Source organism: Pongo abelii, chromosome 3 (assembly GCF_028885655.2).
Source record: "Pongo abelii isolate AG06213 chromosome 3, NHGRI_mPonAbe1-v2.0_pri, whole genome shotgun sequence".
Lineage (NCBI taxonomy): Eukaryota > Metazoa > Chordata > Mammalia > Primates > Hominidae > Pongo > Pongo abelii.
The window spans coordinates 96,895,506-96,914,618 of NC_071988.2; the positions used below are offsets into that span (position 1 = coordinate 96,895,506).

The following is a 19,113-nucleotide window of genomic DNA, read 5'->3' on the forward strand; positions in this document are numbered from 1 at the left end:
CAAGCTCCACAAAAGCAAACATTTTTGTCTGTTTTAATCATTGCTAAATCCCCAGTGGCATAGTAGCTGCTCACTAGCCGCTTACTTATTTGTTGAATAAATAAATGATGAAGCCAGGATTCAAATTTAAGTCTGTCTGGCTTTATTTATTTATTTTTCAGGAACGGGGTCTCACTCTGTTGCCCAGGCTAGAGTGCAGTAGTGTAATGATAGCTCACTACATCCTCAAACTGCTAGGCTCAAGCAATCCTCCTGTCTCAGCCTCCCACGTAGCTGGAACTACAGGTGCACACCACTACGCCTGGCTAATTTTTTTTTTTTTTTTAAGAGATGGGGGTCTCACTATGTTACCAAGGCTGGTCTTGAAATCCTAGCTTCAGGCAATCCTTCTGCCTTGGCCTCCCAAAGTGCTGGGATTATAAGCAGGAGACACCGTGCCTGGCCCTGTCTGGCTTTATTTTATTTTATCCTTTCTCACCATTCCTATTCAACCTGTCTGGCTTTAAAGAGTAATTTTCGGCCGGGTGCAGTGGCTCACGCCTGTAATCCCAGCACCTTGGGAGGCCAAGACGGACAGATCACCTGAGGTCAGGAGTTCAAGACTAGCCTGGCCAACATGGTGAAACCCCATCTCTACTAAAATACAAAAATTAGTTGGGCATGGTGGCGGGTGCCTGTAATCCCAGCTACTTGGGATGCTGAGGTGGGAGAATCTCTTGAACCCAGGAGACAGTGGTTGCAGTGAGCCAAGATTGTGCCACTGCACTCCAGCCTGGGTGGCTGAGTGAGACCCTGTCTCAAAGAAAAAAAAAAAAAAGAGTAATTTTCTTCCTACTGTCTGTCTCTCTTATAATTATTCCCATCACCTACTATATAGTATGAGGAAAATAAAAAAGAATAAAGGAAAGGGGCAGGGCATGGTAGCTCATGCCTGTAATCCCAGCACTTTGGGAGGCCGAGGTGGGTGGATCACCTGAGGTCAGGAGTTCGAGACCAGCCTGGCCAACGTGGTGAAATCCTGCCTCTACTAAAAATACAAAAATTAGCTGGGCATGGTGGTGCGTGCCTGTAATCCCAGCTACTCAGGAGGCTGAGGCAGGAGAATTGCTTGAATCCAGGAGGTGGAAGCTGCAGTGAGCCAAGATCATGCCATTGCACTCCAGCCTGTGCAACAACAGCAAAACTCCATCTCAAAAAATAAATAATATAATATAATATAAAGGAAAGGAAGAATGAAAGGGAAGGAGAAAGAGATGGTACCAAAGAGGACGGGATGAAATTCAGGCTCGGGCATCAGCTGCAACATGGAACCCCTTGGGTCTCTCCTCCCTAGCAAACTAGTAGTTTTGTTGGGGTTCCAGATGACATTTCTCTTCCACAACTGTTTCTACTTAATTTGTTCCCTAAGTCTGTTGTTATGTGTGATTATAAAAAAGAAAAGCTGGAAATTATGGAACAATTGAAAGAAGAAATAAATCACACAAAACCCTTCCATCAAAATACAACTACTCTTAGCAGATTTTGAATGTTCTCAACACAAAGAAATGATAACTGTTTGAGGTGATAGATATGCTAATTACCCTAATTTGATCATTACACATTGTATACATGTATTGAAATGTCATATTGTATCCCATAAATATGTACGATTATGTGTCAATTTAAACAATTTTATATATATATACATATATATCTACTCTTAGTTTATATATTACTACATTTCCTTCTAAGCTTTTTCCTGTGTAAATATTTTAAACTTAGCTGGGATCATTCAGTAATTTCATATCTTGATTTATTCCTTTTTTACCATCATTTTTAATTTCTGTCATATACTAACATTATTTTGAGGTATATGATCTCATCATACTCAATGTAAAATTCTCAGTTAAATAAAGTGAGATTTTACTGCCAACTGGTATTAAATTTTCATGTTTTTTCACATTGATTCCGTGAGAAGAGAATGTTAAAATTCCAGTTCTTACAACTGACGAGAGGAAAGATTTTTACAGTTCCCTCTGTCAAATATTTTTTAAACTGCAAAGAATGAATACAACACATGATTGTGTTTCCTTACAAAGCTGAGCAAATGCCATTATTCTCTGAGTATTTTCCCCTCCTAGGTCTCTCTAGATTATGATCACTGGGAGAATAAATGAATAGCCATTAACCCCAAAAGTGAACAATTGTCTTGAACTATAAGGGAGGTGAAAATATCCAAATAGAAATTTGAATCAGGCTTTTTACTTAGTATACACATAATGTTGTCTTCATCTAGTATATAAGACCATTCCACAAAGAGTTCTGTAGATTAATACAGTGTGGAAGTAGTCTTAGTTATATAGCTGAAGGGAGTGACAAAAGATTTAAGAGAATATAGAATTTCTAAAACCAGCAAAAGGAAACTATAGTATAGTGACTACACTGGAGTTGCAGACCTGTTCTGCCATTTACTAGCTATGTGACCAAAAGTGACCAAAAAACAAAACAAAACAAATAAACAAAACCCTGTTCCCATAGCTTAGAGGTGGGTATTTTTAAGTATCAACCATAATTCAATTTAATCCTTACATCAATGCTATTAGGTTGGCAAGTTGCTTACCTAGTTTTTATCCTCCCTTCTATTGAGAGAATATGTCCATATCAAAACAAAACAAGAAAATAATTCATTTCCCAGGCACTCTGGCAGCTAAGAATGGACACAGTTCTTAACAAAATAGGTGGAAGTTGAAAGATGGAGATTCCTGGAAAGCTTTTCATACAGGAGGCAGACTGGCAACCACCAATGATTCAGGCAAGAATATGAAAAGATGCTAAAATTGGAGAGTGAAAGTTTGATGAGAAACAGGATATTTATACAGTATTAAAGCATGTTCCCAAATGATACTTACTAATTACAAGGGGAAAAAATAGTAACTGTACAATGGAGAAGACTGGTAGACAGTACTTTAAACTATTAATTAAAAGTGATATCACTGGCAGGGAGTGGTGGATCCTGCCTGTAATCTTGGCACTTTCGGAGGCCAAGGTGGAAGATTGCTTGAGGCCAGGAGTTCAAGATCAGCCTGGGCAACACAGCGAGACCCTTAACAAAAATAAAAATAAAATAAAATAAATTAGTCAGGCATGTCGACAAGTGCCTGTAGTCCTAGCGACTCAGGAGGCTGAAGCAGGAGGATCCCTTGAGCCCAGGAATTTGAAGTTACAGTGAGCTATGAATGGGGCACTGTACTGCAGCCTAGGCGACACAGTAAGACCCCATCTCAAAAAATAAAAACAAACCAAAAAAGTGGTATCACTAATAATGGGAAAAACAGATGTCATATACTTTCTGAGAGGATGTGCTATGAGAAGGACAGCACTTCTGTGATATTCTAATTGTGAGGCAAGATCAGACAAACCTAAATTGAGGGGCATTCTACAAAATAACTGACCAATACTGTACTCTCCAAAACATCAAGATTATGAAAGACAGAGAAAGATGGAGTAACTATTTCAGATTAAAGACAGCTAAAGAGACGTGACATCTAAATACAACATACAAATCCTGAATTGGATCCTAGACCAAAAGAAAAAAACGTTTTCCCCAAAAAGGAAATTAGTGGGACTACTGCCAAAATTTGAATAAGGCCTATAGATTAATTAGATAATGGCAATGTATCAGTATTCATTTCCTGGTTTTGATTATTAAAATCATTAATAAAATATTTTTGTCTTTAGTAATTAGACACTGAAGTATTTAGATGGTCAAGTGACATCATGCCTACAAATTCCTCTCACATATTCAGGGGCAAAATATACACATTTAAAGAAAAGAAATGATGCCGGGTGCAGTGGCCCACACCTGTAACCCCAGCACTTTGGGAGGCCAGGGCGGGCAGATCACTTGAGGTCAGGAGTTCGAGACTAGCCTGGCCAACATGGCGAAACCCCATCTCTACTAAAAATACAAAAAATTAACTGGGCGTGGTGGCATGTGCCTGCAATCCCAGCTACTCAGGAGGCGGAGGCAGAAGAATCACTTGAACCTGGGAGGTGGAGATTGCAGTGAGCCGAGATTGCACCACTGCACTCCAGCCTGGGCAACAAAAGTGAAACTCCATGTCAGAAAAAAAGAAAAGAAGTGATAAAGCAAATGGGGTAAAAAGGTTCACCTTTTGCAATCTTTCTGCAATGCTGAAATTAGTTCAATATAAAAAGTTAAAAGGGTAGAAGAATGGGAAAGGCACACTCACTTGTAGATACTTTTTCCCCTTCGCCTTTGCCCCTTTTTCCTGCCCAGAATAAGAAATGTGATGCAGGAGATAGAACAGTCAGCCTGTAACCTCAAGCCAAGGATGCCCGCACAGAAAAATTCCAGCTTGCATCCAAGCTGGCATCCTACAGCTTCTGTTGTTAGTCCTGCACTGCCTACCTCCTAATTTATTTAAGACACTCTTTAGTTTGGTTTTCTATTGCAGCACGTGGTAATCACAATTGATACAGCAAAATTAAATAATTTGCCCAAGGTTACAGCAGTCCAAAAGTGGCAACATCTGTCTAGGTTTGCAAAGAAAACATGCTTTTCTGGTCTGTATCATGCTGAAGTCTAGGCTTCTCTCTCTGTGAAACAGGAATAAGAATTTCTAGCAGTCCAGAATGAAAAACACACAGGAGAGTGCCTATGGCAGGGCCTGGCACAGAGGACAGAGGCTCAAATGTTTGCCGAATCAATAATTCAAGAAACCAAGCACATCTGTTTTCAATATTCTGGTATACTGAGCTATTTTAAGTACCAAAAAAAAAAAAAAAACAAAACTGTATTTATGTGGGTGCAATACTCTAGCTGCTGCAGATATTAGTCAGCAATTTCATTCAGTTTCTTGTATCTCTCTCACACTCGATCCTCTTCCTCTTATTTGCCTACTGTATCCTTCACAGAAATCCTTCTACCCTCTCTTTGTCCATCAGCTCCTGCAACTCATGTCCCCATCAAAGGGGCAGAGTATCTATCCCATGTGAAAAGCTCTCCAAACACAGTGGCTTACTCAGCTGCGGCAGTCAAGTGTTAGACCACAAGAAGGACCACCCTTCCCAGGTTGCCAGAAAAAAATCAAAACTGCTGCACCAGGGAGGCCTAGCCTCTGGCCAGAGCTAAGCAGCTATCCAGAGGCTAAGGCTCAAAAAGCTTCATGCAACAGAGTTAAAGGTGCAGGAAAGAAGACATTGAAAGCTAATCAACCCATCAGACATGCCCCAGGGCTTTTCTGAAGTTGATAGCAATCACTAATATATGTTAAAATGAAATGTGTTAAATACTTCCTTTCACTGATTGGTTTTAAATGGGACAAATTACGAACTTTTTAAAAAACAAAGATCCTGATATTTATTACACCATAAATACCAAAATACCAGTATAGTCATTTTTCTCTGACCCAGATACTAGAACCAGACCTAGATAGCAGCACCCTCACAAGAAGGAGATCGGCTGCTGCAATAACCTATACAGACCTTGGATTCTGAGCTATTTAGGAGTCAATACTCACATAGTTGGGAAAGAGAGAGCACATCTAGGACTAGGGTCTAGGTCACTTTGGATCACAGACTTTGTGCCCCTGTCCTGAAAAGGTCATGTGTGTGGGTATTGGAGGTGGGGAGAGGGCAGTGGGAAGGGCAAGTTGGAGCTTTTCTAGTTTTTTTTTCCCCTGGAGACACAGTCTTGCTCTGTCACTCAGGCTGGAGTGCAGTGGTACAATCTCAGCTCACCGCAACCTCCGCCTCACAGGTTCAAGAGATTCTTGTGCCTCGGCCTCCCAAGTAGCTAGGATTACAGGCACGTGCCATGATGCCCAGCCAGCTAATTTTTTGTATTTTTAGTAGAGATGGGGTTTCACCATGTTGGCCAGGCTAGTCTCAAACTCTTGAGCTCAGGTGATCTGCCCACCTCAGCCTCCCAAAGTGCTGGAATTACAGGCGTGAGCCACCACACCCGGCCCTCTCCTAGTTCTTGTTTTTGTTTTTGTTGTTGTTGTTGCTGTTGTTATTGTTGTTGTTGTTTTTGGACACAGAGGTTCCCTCTTGTTGCCCAGGCTGGAGTGCAATGGCATGATCTCCGCTCACCGCAACCTCCGCCTCCCAGGTTCAAGCGATTCTCCTGCCTCAGCCTCCCGAGTAGCTGGGATTACAGGCATGCACCACCATGCCCTGCTAATTTTGTATTTTTAGTAGACACGGGGTTTCTCCATGTTGGTCAGGCTGGTCTCGAACTCCCAATCTCAGGTGATCCACCCACCTTGGCCTCCCAAAGTGCTGGGATTACAGGCGTGAGCCACTGTGCCCGGCCTCTTCTAGTTCTTTATACCACCCACAACTAGTATGGTGTTTGTGCGATCCCGTAAGGAAGCATCAGGGAACAGAGGCCAAAGAGAAGACTTCTACTTCTTTGCCTCTTTGTACTTACAATCTTGTCCTCTTCCGTCCCTCTGCCCATGGACTCCTAAGCTACTGGCAGAAAATTATGTCCATACCCAACTACCTCTCCTTTTCCCAAACCACCTGCCTATGCCAGTTCTGGACCCTCCACATAACATCTGCAGGTTACTAAGCCCATCCTGATTATCTCCCTAGTGTATTTGTCAATCACAGGCCATTGGCATCTTATAGTCAACTTCATTAAAAAACTGGAATTATGGCCGGGCATGGTGACTCATGCCTGTAATCTCAGCACTTTGGGAGACTGAGGCGGGTGGGTCTCCAGGAGTTCGAGAGCAGCCTGGGCAACATGGTGAAACCTCATCTCTACAATAAAATAAAACAAAAATTAGCTGGGTGTGGTAGTGCACACCTGTAGTCCCAGCTACGCAGGAGGCTGAGATGGGAGGCTCGCTTGAGCCTGGAAGAAGGGGGTTGCAGAGAGGGGACCTTGGAAGTGTGGGCTGACTTTGGAAAGTTTTGGTCCAGGTCAGCTGCCATCTGCTGGCCTGGAGGCCCGGTACGATCTCAAGAGACAACTCTGTCACTCCCTCCTGCCACAAATACTTGCTTGGGGCATAGCCTCAGGCAAATGACAGAGATCAGCTGCCAACTGCTCTAAAATCATAGCTTGCTGGGAAGTTGGCAATGACTCCATTAAAAATCACCTTAAGCTTACATGGAATCTTGGCATCAGCCAATGTGAACTTCAAAGCCTTCAGTCTAGCTATCGAATGGGACAGTAAAGACTGCAACCCTACCCTGGCTATTCAGGACATACTTGTTCAGCTGGCTTGAGGTGTTGGGGGAGAGACAATGGTGTTGGGAGGTAACAGTCAAATTCTCCACAAGAAACAGTGCTAGGGCCTGGATCTGATAAACTTGTCCCTCGATAAACAGTTTTATAAAAAGTCCTTTGGCCAGGCATGGTGGCTCATGCCTGTAATCCCAGCACTTTGGGAGGCTGAGGCAGGTGGGTCACAAGGTAAGGAGATCGAGACCATCCTGGCCAACATGGTGAAACCCCGTCTCTACTAAAAATACAAAAATTAGCTGGGTGTGGTGGCACGCACCTATAATCCCAGCTACTTGGGAGGCTAAGGCAGAATAGCTTGAACCCGGGAGGCAGCGATTGTAGTGAGCCGAGATCGCACCACTGCACTCCAGCCTGGAGACAGAGCGAGACTCCGTCGCAAAAAAAAATTACAAATAAAATAAATAAATAAATAAAAATACAAAGTCCTTTGGAAATGAAAATGGGATTTCCTAATTTAGGTGTTTCTTCTTTCTTTTTTTTTTTTTTCAGGTGTTTCATAAGTAATTCTGCTTACTGTATTTTCTTAAAAATGGAAACACACCTGGGTTATACTTTCTTTAAAAAAAGGGTACAGATTTGCTTGCTGATTTAAGTACAATGCAATGTCAAATTACTTTTATTAAATAATGTAACATGATCTTTTGAATCTTTGCAGAGAGGCAGAACTTAAGCTAGCATACACTAGTGATAATGCTGGAAAAATAATTTCAAAAAAACCTGGCAAGCAGTTTAAGTACGTTAGGGGATACAGTGAGCATGTATTGTTTTTCTTATCCTGATAAACATTCTCCTGGCATACTATTCCAGATTTCCTAGGAGAAATGTGAACGTCCCTGTTCCCCAGCTCTTATGCCATATGCTTTGAGATGAGATGAAGACTTCTACTCCTTGCTTTAGAGGTGGGAATTTGACTCAAGGCCAATCAGAACATCTCAAACCTTAAACTACAGGAATTGGCTCACCACATAGGCATGCGACCCAATCAGGTTCAATGAGTCACAAGGAGACTTTTGCTGGGACTCTTAGGAGAGAGGTTGGGAGTCTTCTTTGATGAACTTGGGCCTAGGATACTAGGACTATACGTCCTGGCAGCCATCTTGCCGCGCATGGAGCCAGAGAAAAAAAAACAAAAACAGTAAGGAGAGCAGAGTCCAGAAATAGTGGAAACCCAGATCACAGGGAAATTGGCTTGATACCCCAGATTAAGCTTCATCTGAAGTAACAGACTTCTCAGTAACATGAGCTAGTAGGGTTGGAGTTGAAGACTTACAGGGTAATATCTTTAAATGTTCAGTTGTTAAGAAATTGACAATACCGAAGATGATCAGGGTCTCCACTCTAATCATTATGGAGTACTTACTATGTTTCAAGTACTAAGTAATATAAACGTTACAGATATTATCTAATAAAATCCCAAAAACAACCACAGGAGGCAACAATTACCATTCCTTTAAAAAAAAAGTAAAGCAGGAACTCTGGGCTCTATAGCATGTGAGACACCTCAACTATTCCAAGTCCTTACCTTGGTCTCATTTCTTTTTTGAGACGGAGTTTCGCTCTTGTTGTGCAGGCTGGAGTGCAATGGCAAGATCCTGGCTCGCTGCAACCTCCGCCTCCCGGTTTAAGCGATTCTCCTGCCTCAGCCTCCCAAGTAGCTAGGATTACAGGCATGCGCCACCACGCTCGGCTAATTTTGTATTTTTAGTAGAGACGGGATTTCTCCATGTTGGTCAGGCTGGTCTCAAGCTCCCGACCTCAGTTGATCCACCCGCCTCGGCCTCCCAAAGTGCTGGGATTACAGGGGTGAGTCACCGTGCCCGGCCTGGTCTCATTTCTTATCTCCTGAGAGAGGTAGCTGTCCAACATTTTAGCCTCTGAATCTTTTTGTTCAAGCGAAATAGGAAGTATAAACAAATGAAACCAATCAAATGGAGCAGGATGAGGGGGGCCCAGAACACTTTTTTTTTTTTTTTTTTTTTGAGAAAGGGTCTCACTCTGTCACCTGGGCTGGAGTGCAGTGGCACAATCTTGACTCACTGCAACTTCAAGCAATTCTCATGCCTCAGCCTCCCGCGCATAGCTGGAATGATAGGCCACCACGGCCAACTACCAAAACCTTCTTTCTTGGACTCTCCTCTCCCAAGGATTTCCTAAGGCTTTTAAAAATATTTTGAGGGCGCCGGGCGCGGTGGCTCATACCTGTAATCCTAGCACTTTGGGAGGCCGAGGCGGGCGGATCACGAGATTAGGAGAGAGACCACGGAGAAACTCCGTCTCTACCAAAAATACAAAAAATTAGCTGGGCGCGGTGGCGGGCGCCTGTAGTCCCAGCTACTCCAGAGGCTGAGGCAGGAGAATGGCGTGAACCTGGGAGGCGGAGCTTGCAGTGAGCTGAGATCGCGCCACTGCACTCCAGCCTGGGCGACAGAGCAAGACTCCGTCTCAAAAAAAAAAAAAATTTTTTTTGAGGGCTGGGCGCGGTGGCTCAAGCACTTTGAGAGGCTGAGGCAGGCGGACCATGAGGTCAGGAGATCGAGGCCATCCTAACACGGTGAAAACCCGTCTCTACTAAAAATACAAAAAATTAGCCAGGCATGGCTATTCCCAGCTACTTGGGAGGCTGAGGCAGGAGAATTGCTTGAACCCGGGAGGCGGAGGTTGCAGTGAGCCGAGATAGCACCACTACACTCCAGCCTGGGTGACAGAGCAAGGCTCTATCTCAAAATAAATAAATAAATAAATAAATAACAAAATAACAAAATAAAAATATTTTGAAGCCTGAAGCAGTTGGCTCACACCTGCAATCCCAGTATTTTGGGAGGCTGAGGCGGGAGAATAGCTTGAGGCCGGGAGTTTGACACCAGTCTGGGCAACAATAGCAAGACTTCATCTCTACAAAAAAAAAAAAAAAATTAGCCAGGCATGATGGTGTGCACCTGTAGTCCTAGCTACTCAGGAGGCTGAGGCAGGAAGAGCTCTTGAGCCCAGGAGTTCCAGGATGCAGTGACCCATGATTGCACCACTGCACTCCAGCCTGGGTGATATAGTTGAGAGCCTGTCTCCAAAAAAAAAAAAAAATTGAAAAGCACTTCATGAGACACAATAAGAAAAGACAAGGAAGCCCTCTATATATTGATATGGACCAATCTCCAAGACATATTAAATTGGAAAAAGCCTGGTGTGGAACAACGTATACAATGTGCTGTATTTATATGTGTTATTAAAAAAATGAGGAGGCTATAGACATATTTGTATATCGGTAAGGATTTGAAGAATTGTTAACATTGATTGACTGGCTGTCCAAGGAGTGGAAGGAGACTTTTTACTGTATACCCCTTTGTACTTTTTATTTTAACGATATTAATGTATTACCTAAGAGAAAAGAAAGCCACTTTATTAGTGTAGCGCATCTCAAAGCAAGATGGGTTGACCATGGGGATACTGAGATGGTTCTTTCATGGGCTGAGATCTGATTCTAAAACTATAAGTCCTTCCTTTCACAAAGATTTATCTTTACATATGGTAAAAGGTAATTACTAAGCTAGTCATTAAAGGATGCCAAAATAGTCATAAACTAAAACTAGCATGTTAATAGGATCTGAGGACCCTAATTCAGACTCTACTGAGGAAATGTGAGTGCTATGCAATGCTTAGCAACAATGCAGAATTTCTACTCCTATGCATACAAGCCAATAGTTGGAACTTCCTCAATTGGGGAATTCATGCATTAAAGACTTACCAAGTTCCTATTATGTGCCAGATGCTGTGCTAAGCACTAGGGATAAAGCAATTTACAAAAGAACTAAAATCTTTGCCCTGATGGGGGTAGTCTTCTGGTGGGGGGAAATGGACAATAAACAAGATAAATATGTAAAATATATACTATGTATTTCAATAATCCTACAATGCACATTCCCCCCCCATTTTCTGAAGCCTGAAATTCAGATCTTTTGGCAAGGTTTTTTTCTTTCTCTAAGGTACACTTAATAGCATAGTAGATCTCATGAAATATGGGAACATAGTGTATATGGGAGAATAATGTATCAGACTCATTAAGCGCTACAAGGAAAATAAGCAGAGCAGAGAAAAAAGGAGTATGAGGAGGTTGCAACTTAGGGTGTCAGGAAAGATCTACGTAACATTTGAGCAGACTTAAAGAAGGTGAAGAGTGACCCTTACCTTTATGTGGATGGAGTAGCAAGCATCCCAAATACAGGAAAGAACAATTGCAAAGGGCATAAAAAGGGGAGAAAGTCTCAGAAACACCAAGGAAGCCAGGTGGTGTGGCTGGAGTGGAGTGAATGAGATGGAATGTAGCAAAGGGGATGAGATAAGGGAGATAAGGGCCAGGTTATGTATGGACTTGCAGGCCACATTTCTACTTAATGCATAATCATTGTCTTGTGTCTAGAAAGGTAGGATAATGTATTACATAAGAGCACAGGCTTTGGAGCCAGATTGCCAATTTATGCCCCAGCCTGCCACTTCCTAGCTTATATATTGGTCAAGTTACTCTCTTGACCTGTTCCCCCATCTGCAAAATAAGGCTAATAAACTACCCACCTTATAGGGTTGTTGTGAGAATTAAGCAAATTATTTTATATAAAGAACTTTGAACGGAGCCTGGCAAATAAAGAGCACTATGTGTCTGATACGGTTATTGATTAGTTACGGATTTTCAGTGTTGCTTCCTATAAATTGAAATCATCAATTTATTAATTTATTTTGCTATACATTGTTTGGTTAATGAATATAATGCCTAATTGTATCACCAATGTTTGTGGACACTGATTTTCCAGGAAATAGTCTTTTTTTTTTGAGAGGGGCTCTGCTGCCCAGACTGCAGTGCAATGGAGCAATCTCGCAAGCTCCGCCTCCTGGGTTCACGCCATTCTCCTGCCTCAGCCTCCACAATAGCTGGGACCACAGGCGCCCGCCACCACACCCAGCTAATTTTTTGTATTTTTTAAGTAGAGACGGGGTTTCACTGTGTTAGCCAGGATGGTCTCGATTTCCTGACCTCGTGATCCGCCCGCCTCGGCCTCCCAAAGTGTTGGGATTACAGGCGTGGGCGTGAGCCACCATGCCTGGCCTTTTTTTTTTTTTTCTTTTTTTGAGATGGAGTTTCACTCTTGTTGCCCAGGCTGGAGTGCAATGGCGTGATCTCTGCTCATTGCAACCTCCGCCTCCCGGGTTCAAGCAATTCTCCTGCCTCAGCCTCCCGATTAGCTGGGATTACAGGCATGTGCCACCATGCCGAGCTAATTTTGTATTTTTAGTAGACAACGGGGTTTCTCCATGTTGGTCAGGCTGGTCTGGAACTCCCAACTTCAGGTGATCCGCCCGCCTCAGCCTTCCAAAGTGCTGGGATTACAGGCGTGAGCCACCTCGCCCAACCTCAACTAGTCTTTTTTTTTTTTTGAGACAGGGTCTCACTCCATCGTCCCAGCTGGAGTGCAGTGGCACAATCATGGCTCAATGCAGCCTCGATCTCCCAGGCTCAAGCGATCCTCCCACACCCTCCCAAGTAAGTGGGACTACTGGCTGGGAATACAGGCGCGTGCCACCATGCTCAGCTAATATTTTATTTTTTGTAGAGATGGGGTTTTGCCACATTGCCCAGGCTGGTGTTGAACTCCTGAGCTTAAATGATCCTCCCACCTTGGCCTCCCAAAGTGTTGGGATTATAGCCATGAGCTATGTCTTTAAAAACCTATATATGATACTGAAGGGGCTTATAACCTAGCAAAATAATAAATAAATAAAAACCTATATATGATAGATTTCAAATACAAATGATCATTTATATTTATCCTCCCAAGCAGGCATAGACAACATTCCACCTCACTACCACCCCAACTAAAAAACAATCTTATGCAATTATATTTCGTTGTTTTTGCTGAGTTTTCCACTAGAAAGTTAAGTGGGCCACTGAAAAAAGCAATTTGAAAAAATGAATTTCAAACCAATGAATTTTGTTCGTTGATCTATTGTCAGGTTTGGTTTAGAAAAAGAATCATTCTTAATTTTGATTATATGTATTTTAATGATTCATGGGACTCTTATCCTGAATGCTTAGATTTATGAAAGCCAGAAGTATAACAGTGCAAGTCAGGTCGTCACAATTTGTTCAAGTTTTCTCTTCCTTTATTAACTCAGGTAGTTCCTGAGCATCTGCCATATTAAAGGAATTATACTAGATGATTAAAGGATGCAAACAGGAATACAACACAGTCCCTGACTTTTCTCCCTCTACAAAATCAGTAGAAGTGGATTAATATGTAACTCTTCCTCTGAAATAAGGAGTCTATTTCATGGTTGTTCTGTAGTGACAATGCCTTGGGGATCCCACCTTCATCACCTTTGCACCCAACTGTCCATCACTCCTGTGCAGGGGATGCTGCTGGGGAAGAAAACAGGTCAAATGCAGGGAAAATTCATAGTAAGCTGTTACTACTATACTCACGAAAGTATAGTAACCTACTTTACTCACTAAAGTACAGTAACCTACTGTACCCACCAAAGTTTAAAACAAAACAGGACATTTGACAAGGCTGGTGCCTTTAAACAACTTTGCTAAAATGTCAAGGCACTCTTTTTAATTATTAAATAAGAGGAGTAATAGACATTTGTGGCCCACTCCATCGATGAGCCTCATTCCTGATGATGGGGTAGAGTGAGGTTCAGGGACAAGGTGAAGTGAGGTTCAGGGAGGGGTAAGGCTTAGGGGCTTAAGTGAAGTTCTTTGCATGCATTTCTTAGTAATAAAAATGCTGAGTAATTTACTGGTTACTTTTTTTAGGCTGCAACAAAATGCTCCCATGTAAAATGTCTACGGTAAAATGTCAAGTGTATAGTTTTAAAGCAGAGGACAATGCTTAGTGCACAGTATTTTTGGCAGTATGACCCCCACCATTCTCCAAGTTGCCCAGGCTTAAAACGTTGGCACTAGGAAACACATAGCCTATGATGTGTTCCCTACAATTTCACTTTACAGATTAAAAAAAGGGAATTTCCTCTTAGTATAATATTCATATATTCTTTCAATGATTTATTCATTTATCCATCAATATCACCTTTTATGAGACAGTGGTAAGCAACAGAGATATAAAATGAATAACATAGTCCTGCCCTTAACAGTTTGGTTTAGCAAGCATTTATTGAATGTACACCATATACAGTATTAATAACTGCAAAGTGCTAACATATAGATATGTACCTAGATTTTAGGGAAAGCTTTCAAGAATGATGTCAGAGTTGAGTCTTAAGGAACTAGCAGGAGTTTGCTTGATGAAGAGAAAGGGGGGGAAGGGCATATCCAGGTCTGAGAAAAATGCCCAGAGTATGTGGGGGAGGCAGGAGCTGAAAAAGTAGGCAGGAGCCAAATCGTAACAGGCCTGTATGACAAACTAAGGAGTTTGGACTTTATTCTGGAGAGAATGGGGAACAACTGGAGGATTTTAAGAGGAGTGACATGAACAGATGTTTTGTTGTTGTTAGTCTCACCCAAGGATGGACTGGAGATTGGACTGGAAGGAAGCCAGGGCTGAATGCAGACAAACTAGTTAGGAGGCTGTTGCTGTAATCTCAATGAGAAATGATGAGAAGAACATAATCTATGTCACAGGCACAGAGGATGGAGAGCAGAGGACCTATTTGAGAAATATTCTATAAATAGAAATGATAGGACATGACTATTGATTGGACTTGTGTGGGTGGAAAGCCAGAGTCTAAGATTCTTCCCAGCTTCCTCTGTCTAGCTTAAGCAATTATTTGGACAGTGGTACTACTGAGCACGGCGCGCACACAGTAGAAGCAGCATATTGACTTTTTTTCTTTAAGGGAGGCAGGGGAAGATGACGAGTTTAATTTTAAATGCTGAATCTGAGACCTGTGGGGAATCCAAGGGGAGAGGTGCATGAGTCAGTTAGCTAACTAGACCTGTGCTTTTTAGCCTCAAGAAATTTACAAGACTATTCCAGAAGCATGTGTACTGACAACCTCACTGCCAAAGGAACAGGCATACCAATTAGAGAAAATGACAGTTTTTTCATGTTAAAAAAAATTGAAAACACAGGGGTTGAGAGTTAATAACAAAACATTATGTTACTCGCCAAACTGACACAGCAGAACAATGTATTTCTCTAGTAAGCTAAATGTAGGGTTTGGTGGGTTTCCTCCTGATGACACTTGAAAATAGAGGTGTACCTGGTGTTTAGATCTAGGAATTCCTTTCAGCAGGTTTGAAGAGCAAGAGCTGACAAATGCGCCCTCCAGTGGCAGTGGAATGAGGGGTGTCTAGTAACCCTTTTTACCACCAAACAAAGCCCTGTAAAGAAATGCAATTTACCGGGATCAGAAAGCCACAACGCTGGTACTAGTAAACCGTCAAACCAAGCGAACCCTCCCAGGGGCCAGGAAGCCTTACCTGTCACGTTGGCCAAAGGAAAATTTTACTTCCGACTCAACAAAACAAGACCTCAGATTTGATAGCTTGCAGTACGTCCCGCTTGGCGACGATTAAACGCCCCGCAAGCCGAAACGCGTAATCTAATCAAATCCTCTCCAGCCTGCAGGGCCGGGCTTCGACCACGTGGGTGGCTGCGGCCAGCAGGATCAATCCGCGAAGGGCGGGAGTAGGAGGCGTGCCCTTGCGGCGGGAGGCGGGGCCTGCGCAGTGGGTGGGGCTTCGGCGGAAACTAGCTACGAGGTTCCTCTCGCCTCCGCTCCCCTTTTGCCTTCAACCTTCGAGCCGCCACGTAATGCCACGTCCCCGCGCATGCGCATCTTGGCCGCTGCTGGCGGCTGTTTCCGGGCTTAGAGGGCTGGAGTGGCCGCCGAGTTGGAGGCGGTGGTGGCAGCAGTAGGACAGTGTGGAGTGCGGGATTGGGGGCCAGGCCCTGCGGAGGGGGGGGGAAGTTGTCTTCGTTTTTTTTCCGGAGGGGCCGGTAAACCTGGTGGCTGAACGGCAAGATGAATTTCCTCCGCGGGGTAATGGGGGGTCAGAGTGCCGGACCCCAGCACACAGAAGCCGAGACGGTGAGAGGAGCAGCGGGTCTGGGATTTGGGAAGGGGTCCGGGCAGGGACGGGGACGGAGCACTCGGAGACCCAAAGGTCACCTCCAGCGTCCCACCATGGAGGGGGGATCCACATGCCGCTTCCCCCTTTGCCCTCCTTCCGCTCCTGAAATCCCAGTTATTCAATCACGCCCCCAGCTCAGTCCCCATTGCTGCGGTTCGGCCGGACTGACGGCAGCCGCACCCCGCAGCTCTGTAGGCCCCGAAGCTCGGGCTAGGAGAGTGGTCCGCAGGTGGTACCGCCCGGGAAGGGACGGATCCGCGGCCGAGCTTGCCTGAACTGCCTCCCACGCCCCTCGGGGCCGTGGGCCCCTCCCTCCTTCCCTTTAGCCTGTGTCTGCACTGGCCGAGAGGAGCCTGAAGTCCTGCTCCCTCCCTCGCAGTCTGAAACTGGGGCGTTGGGGAAAACTGCGAGAAGGTTTAAAACCCAGCTGTTGGTGAGAGCATGTGGCTAAAAATAAAACGATATTCTCTGAAGCACAAATCCACCTGCCCCTGTCCCATCAACTGGAAGAGCGGTCGTTCTGCCTGGTGTTATTTGTTCAGATCCCGCTTTTCGGGCTCTCCCAAATGTATATCATTTGGCAAATGCTACCTTGAACGTAGTAGGGATCTTTCGCGCTCAAACTGCTTTGGGGACACATCCACCGCTACCACCGCTTTCTGCCTGAACTCGTGATGACATGATTTGCGGCGTTACTTAAAAAAAAAAAAAAAAAAAAAGGTTAGCCGCTAAACAGTATTTAATAGTTGCTTAGATTCTAGGTTTAGAATACACTTATTTTGAAGTTTAGTTAGTGTTTAATGGAACCGAGGGTGTATGCCTTTTTGAAATAAACTTTTTATTTGAGAAGAATTTTAGATGTACATAAAAGTGACTAAGTATAACACTTTAATGGCTTTGTTAATGGGATCCTGAGGGATAATATAGTAGCCTTCATTTGTCAAGCTCTTACCTTGTGCTAGGTTCTGTGCTGAGCTCTTTATATTCCACATTATGCTTAAATCGTTAACTACCCTGCAAGATAGGTGAGAGTATTCTCACCTTAAAAGTCAAAAAATGAGACTACGAGGGGTGAAGTAGGCTGGACGCGGTGGCTCACGCCTCTAATCCCAGCACTTTGGGAGGCTGAGGCCGGCGGATCACCTGAGATCGGGAGTTCGAGACCAGCCTGACCAACATGGAGAAACCCCGTCTCTACTAAAAATACAGAATTAGCTGGCCGTGGTGGCGCATGCCTGTAATCCCAGCTACTCGGAAGTCTGAGGCAGGAGAATCGCTTGAACTCGGGAGGCGGAGGTTACGGTGAGCAGAGATCGTGCCATTGCACTCTAGCCTGGGCAACAAGAGCGAAACTCTGTCTCAAAAAAAAAAAAGAGGTGAAGTAACTTGACCAATGTCACACTGCTAGTAATAGAGCCAGGATTCAACCAAGAGGTACCTTACTTCAAAGCCTACACTTTATTGCTCATGCTTGTATTTCAATACTTTTCGAGAACTTTATATAATATTACTAAAATTAACTGCAGCTAGTCTCAGTGATACAGGCCTATAATCCCAGCTAAGGGGATGCTAAGCCAGGAGGATCGCTTGAGCCCAGGAGTTTGAGACTAGCCTGGGCAGCATGAAAAGACTCCATCTCAAAAAAAAAAAAATTAACTGCACAGGTCTGGTTAGAATTGTTTAAAGCATAAGATGAAAGCTGGTAAATCTGTTTCTTTCATTTGAAAAGCACTTTTCTGTCTCTCACTGTAACACACACACGCACACATTTGGCTTCACTCATCCATTCCCACTTGGCAACAAGGCAGCCTGAGCTACCCTACTAGAAGATCATGTTCTGTCTAGATTACCATAGTCATACCATAATCACAGCCCACCACTTTTTTGTCTGATATTTGTGTTTGTGGCACCAGGTTATGAAATATGGTTTATTACAGCTTGCTTTGTGGAGTTAGACCTTGATTTGAATCCTGGCTTTCCACCCCGATTGGATTGGATATGTAAGAGATAGCTAATACCCTCTAAGTAAAATGAGGAAAATGTCTGCTTTTCAGGATGTAATGAAGATTAAGTGAAATAAGTAGAAAGAGCCTGGCACTTAATAGATATATAATGAGAGGTAATTTTTACTATATGTGGGTTGAACGAAGAATACCCTTTCCTGTTTTTGTTATTATTGGCCTTGTCACAGTGACTTCTGTAGAAAAGATGGAATAGAATTCACAGTGTATAGGATTTTAAAGCTAGAAAGTCCCAGATAGAGCCTCTTCATTTTATAGGCACAGAGCACTAAAGTAGCTTGCACAGTGTTGAAGAGTTGGAGCTAGAACATTTTGATCTTGCCCCTGTGGATGGAACAACATAGTTTTTATATCACAATTTCAAAGTGAAGCTTGAGTATCACTTGCGTATGTTGTATATGTAAACTGAAAGGGTCCTTTCTTGTTCTTGCCTAACTTTGAGTATGTACATTCAAAATTGGAAAAGTAATTTGTCTTCTATTTTTTTCTTTTTAATCACCTCCCCAATAAAGCAATTTGCCTTCTGAAAATTATTATTCTGAGGTACAGTATGAATAAGATTTGTTTCACTATTTCATTCCACCAGGAAGTACAACAGGTAAAAGGGGTCATGGATTACTAATTTAGAAGTATTTATAGAGCATCAGTGGAGTGTATATACAATTTTAAATGTTTTAATTGGTGATTTAGTCTGGCCAGGATATTTGAGTTACCAGAGCTTGGAACCCCTAGCTTCTATATGATCA

General features: G+C 43.2%; 2 protein-coding genes across 8 annotated transcripts in view; one reads left to right on the plus strand and one right to left on the minus strand.

The window, feature by feature from the left end:
* G3BP2 (G3BP stress granule assembly factor 2) overlaps positions 1-15,995 on the minus strand; it is an 84,947-nt gene extending 68,952 nt beyond the window's left edge. For 2 of the 6 annotated variants that reach the window (XM_054553238.2, XM_063722789.1), the window contains exon 1: positions 15,693-15,877. The gene's annotated coding sequence lies outside the window, so the exon portion shown is untranslated. Of the gene's footprint in view, positions 1-15,472; positions 15,594-15,692 lie in introns of all 6 variants that reach the window. The other 4 variants (XM_054553239.2, XM_054553242.2, XM_009240093.4 and 1 more) reach the window with 4 other exon arrangements.
* Positions 15,938-19,113, plus strand: part of USO1 (USO1 vesicle transport factor) — a 93,402-nt gene continuing 90,226 nt past the window's right edge. The window contains exon 1 of one of the 2 annotated variants that reach the window (XM_002814884.5): positions 15,938-16,303. In XM_002814884.5, coding sequence (XP_002814930.2) covers positions 16,238-16,303 — 66 coding nt within the window. In that variant the 5' untranslated portion in view covers positions 15,938-16,237. The remainder of the gene's footprint in view (positions 16,304-19,113) is intronic. The other variant, XM_063723459.1, reaches the window with a different exon arrangement.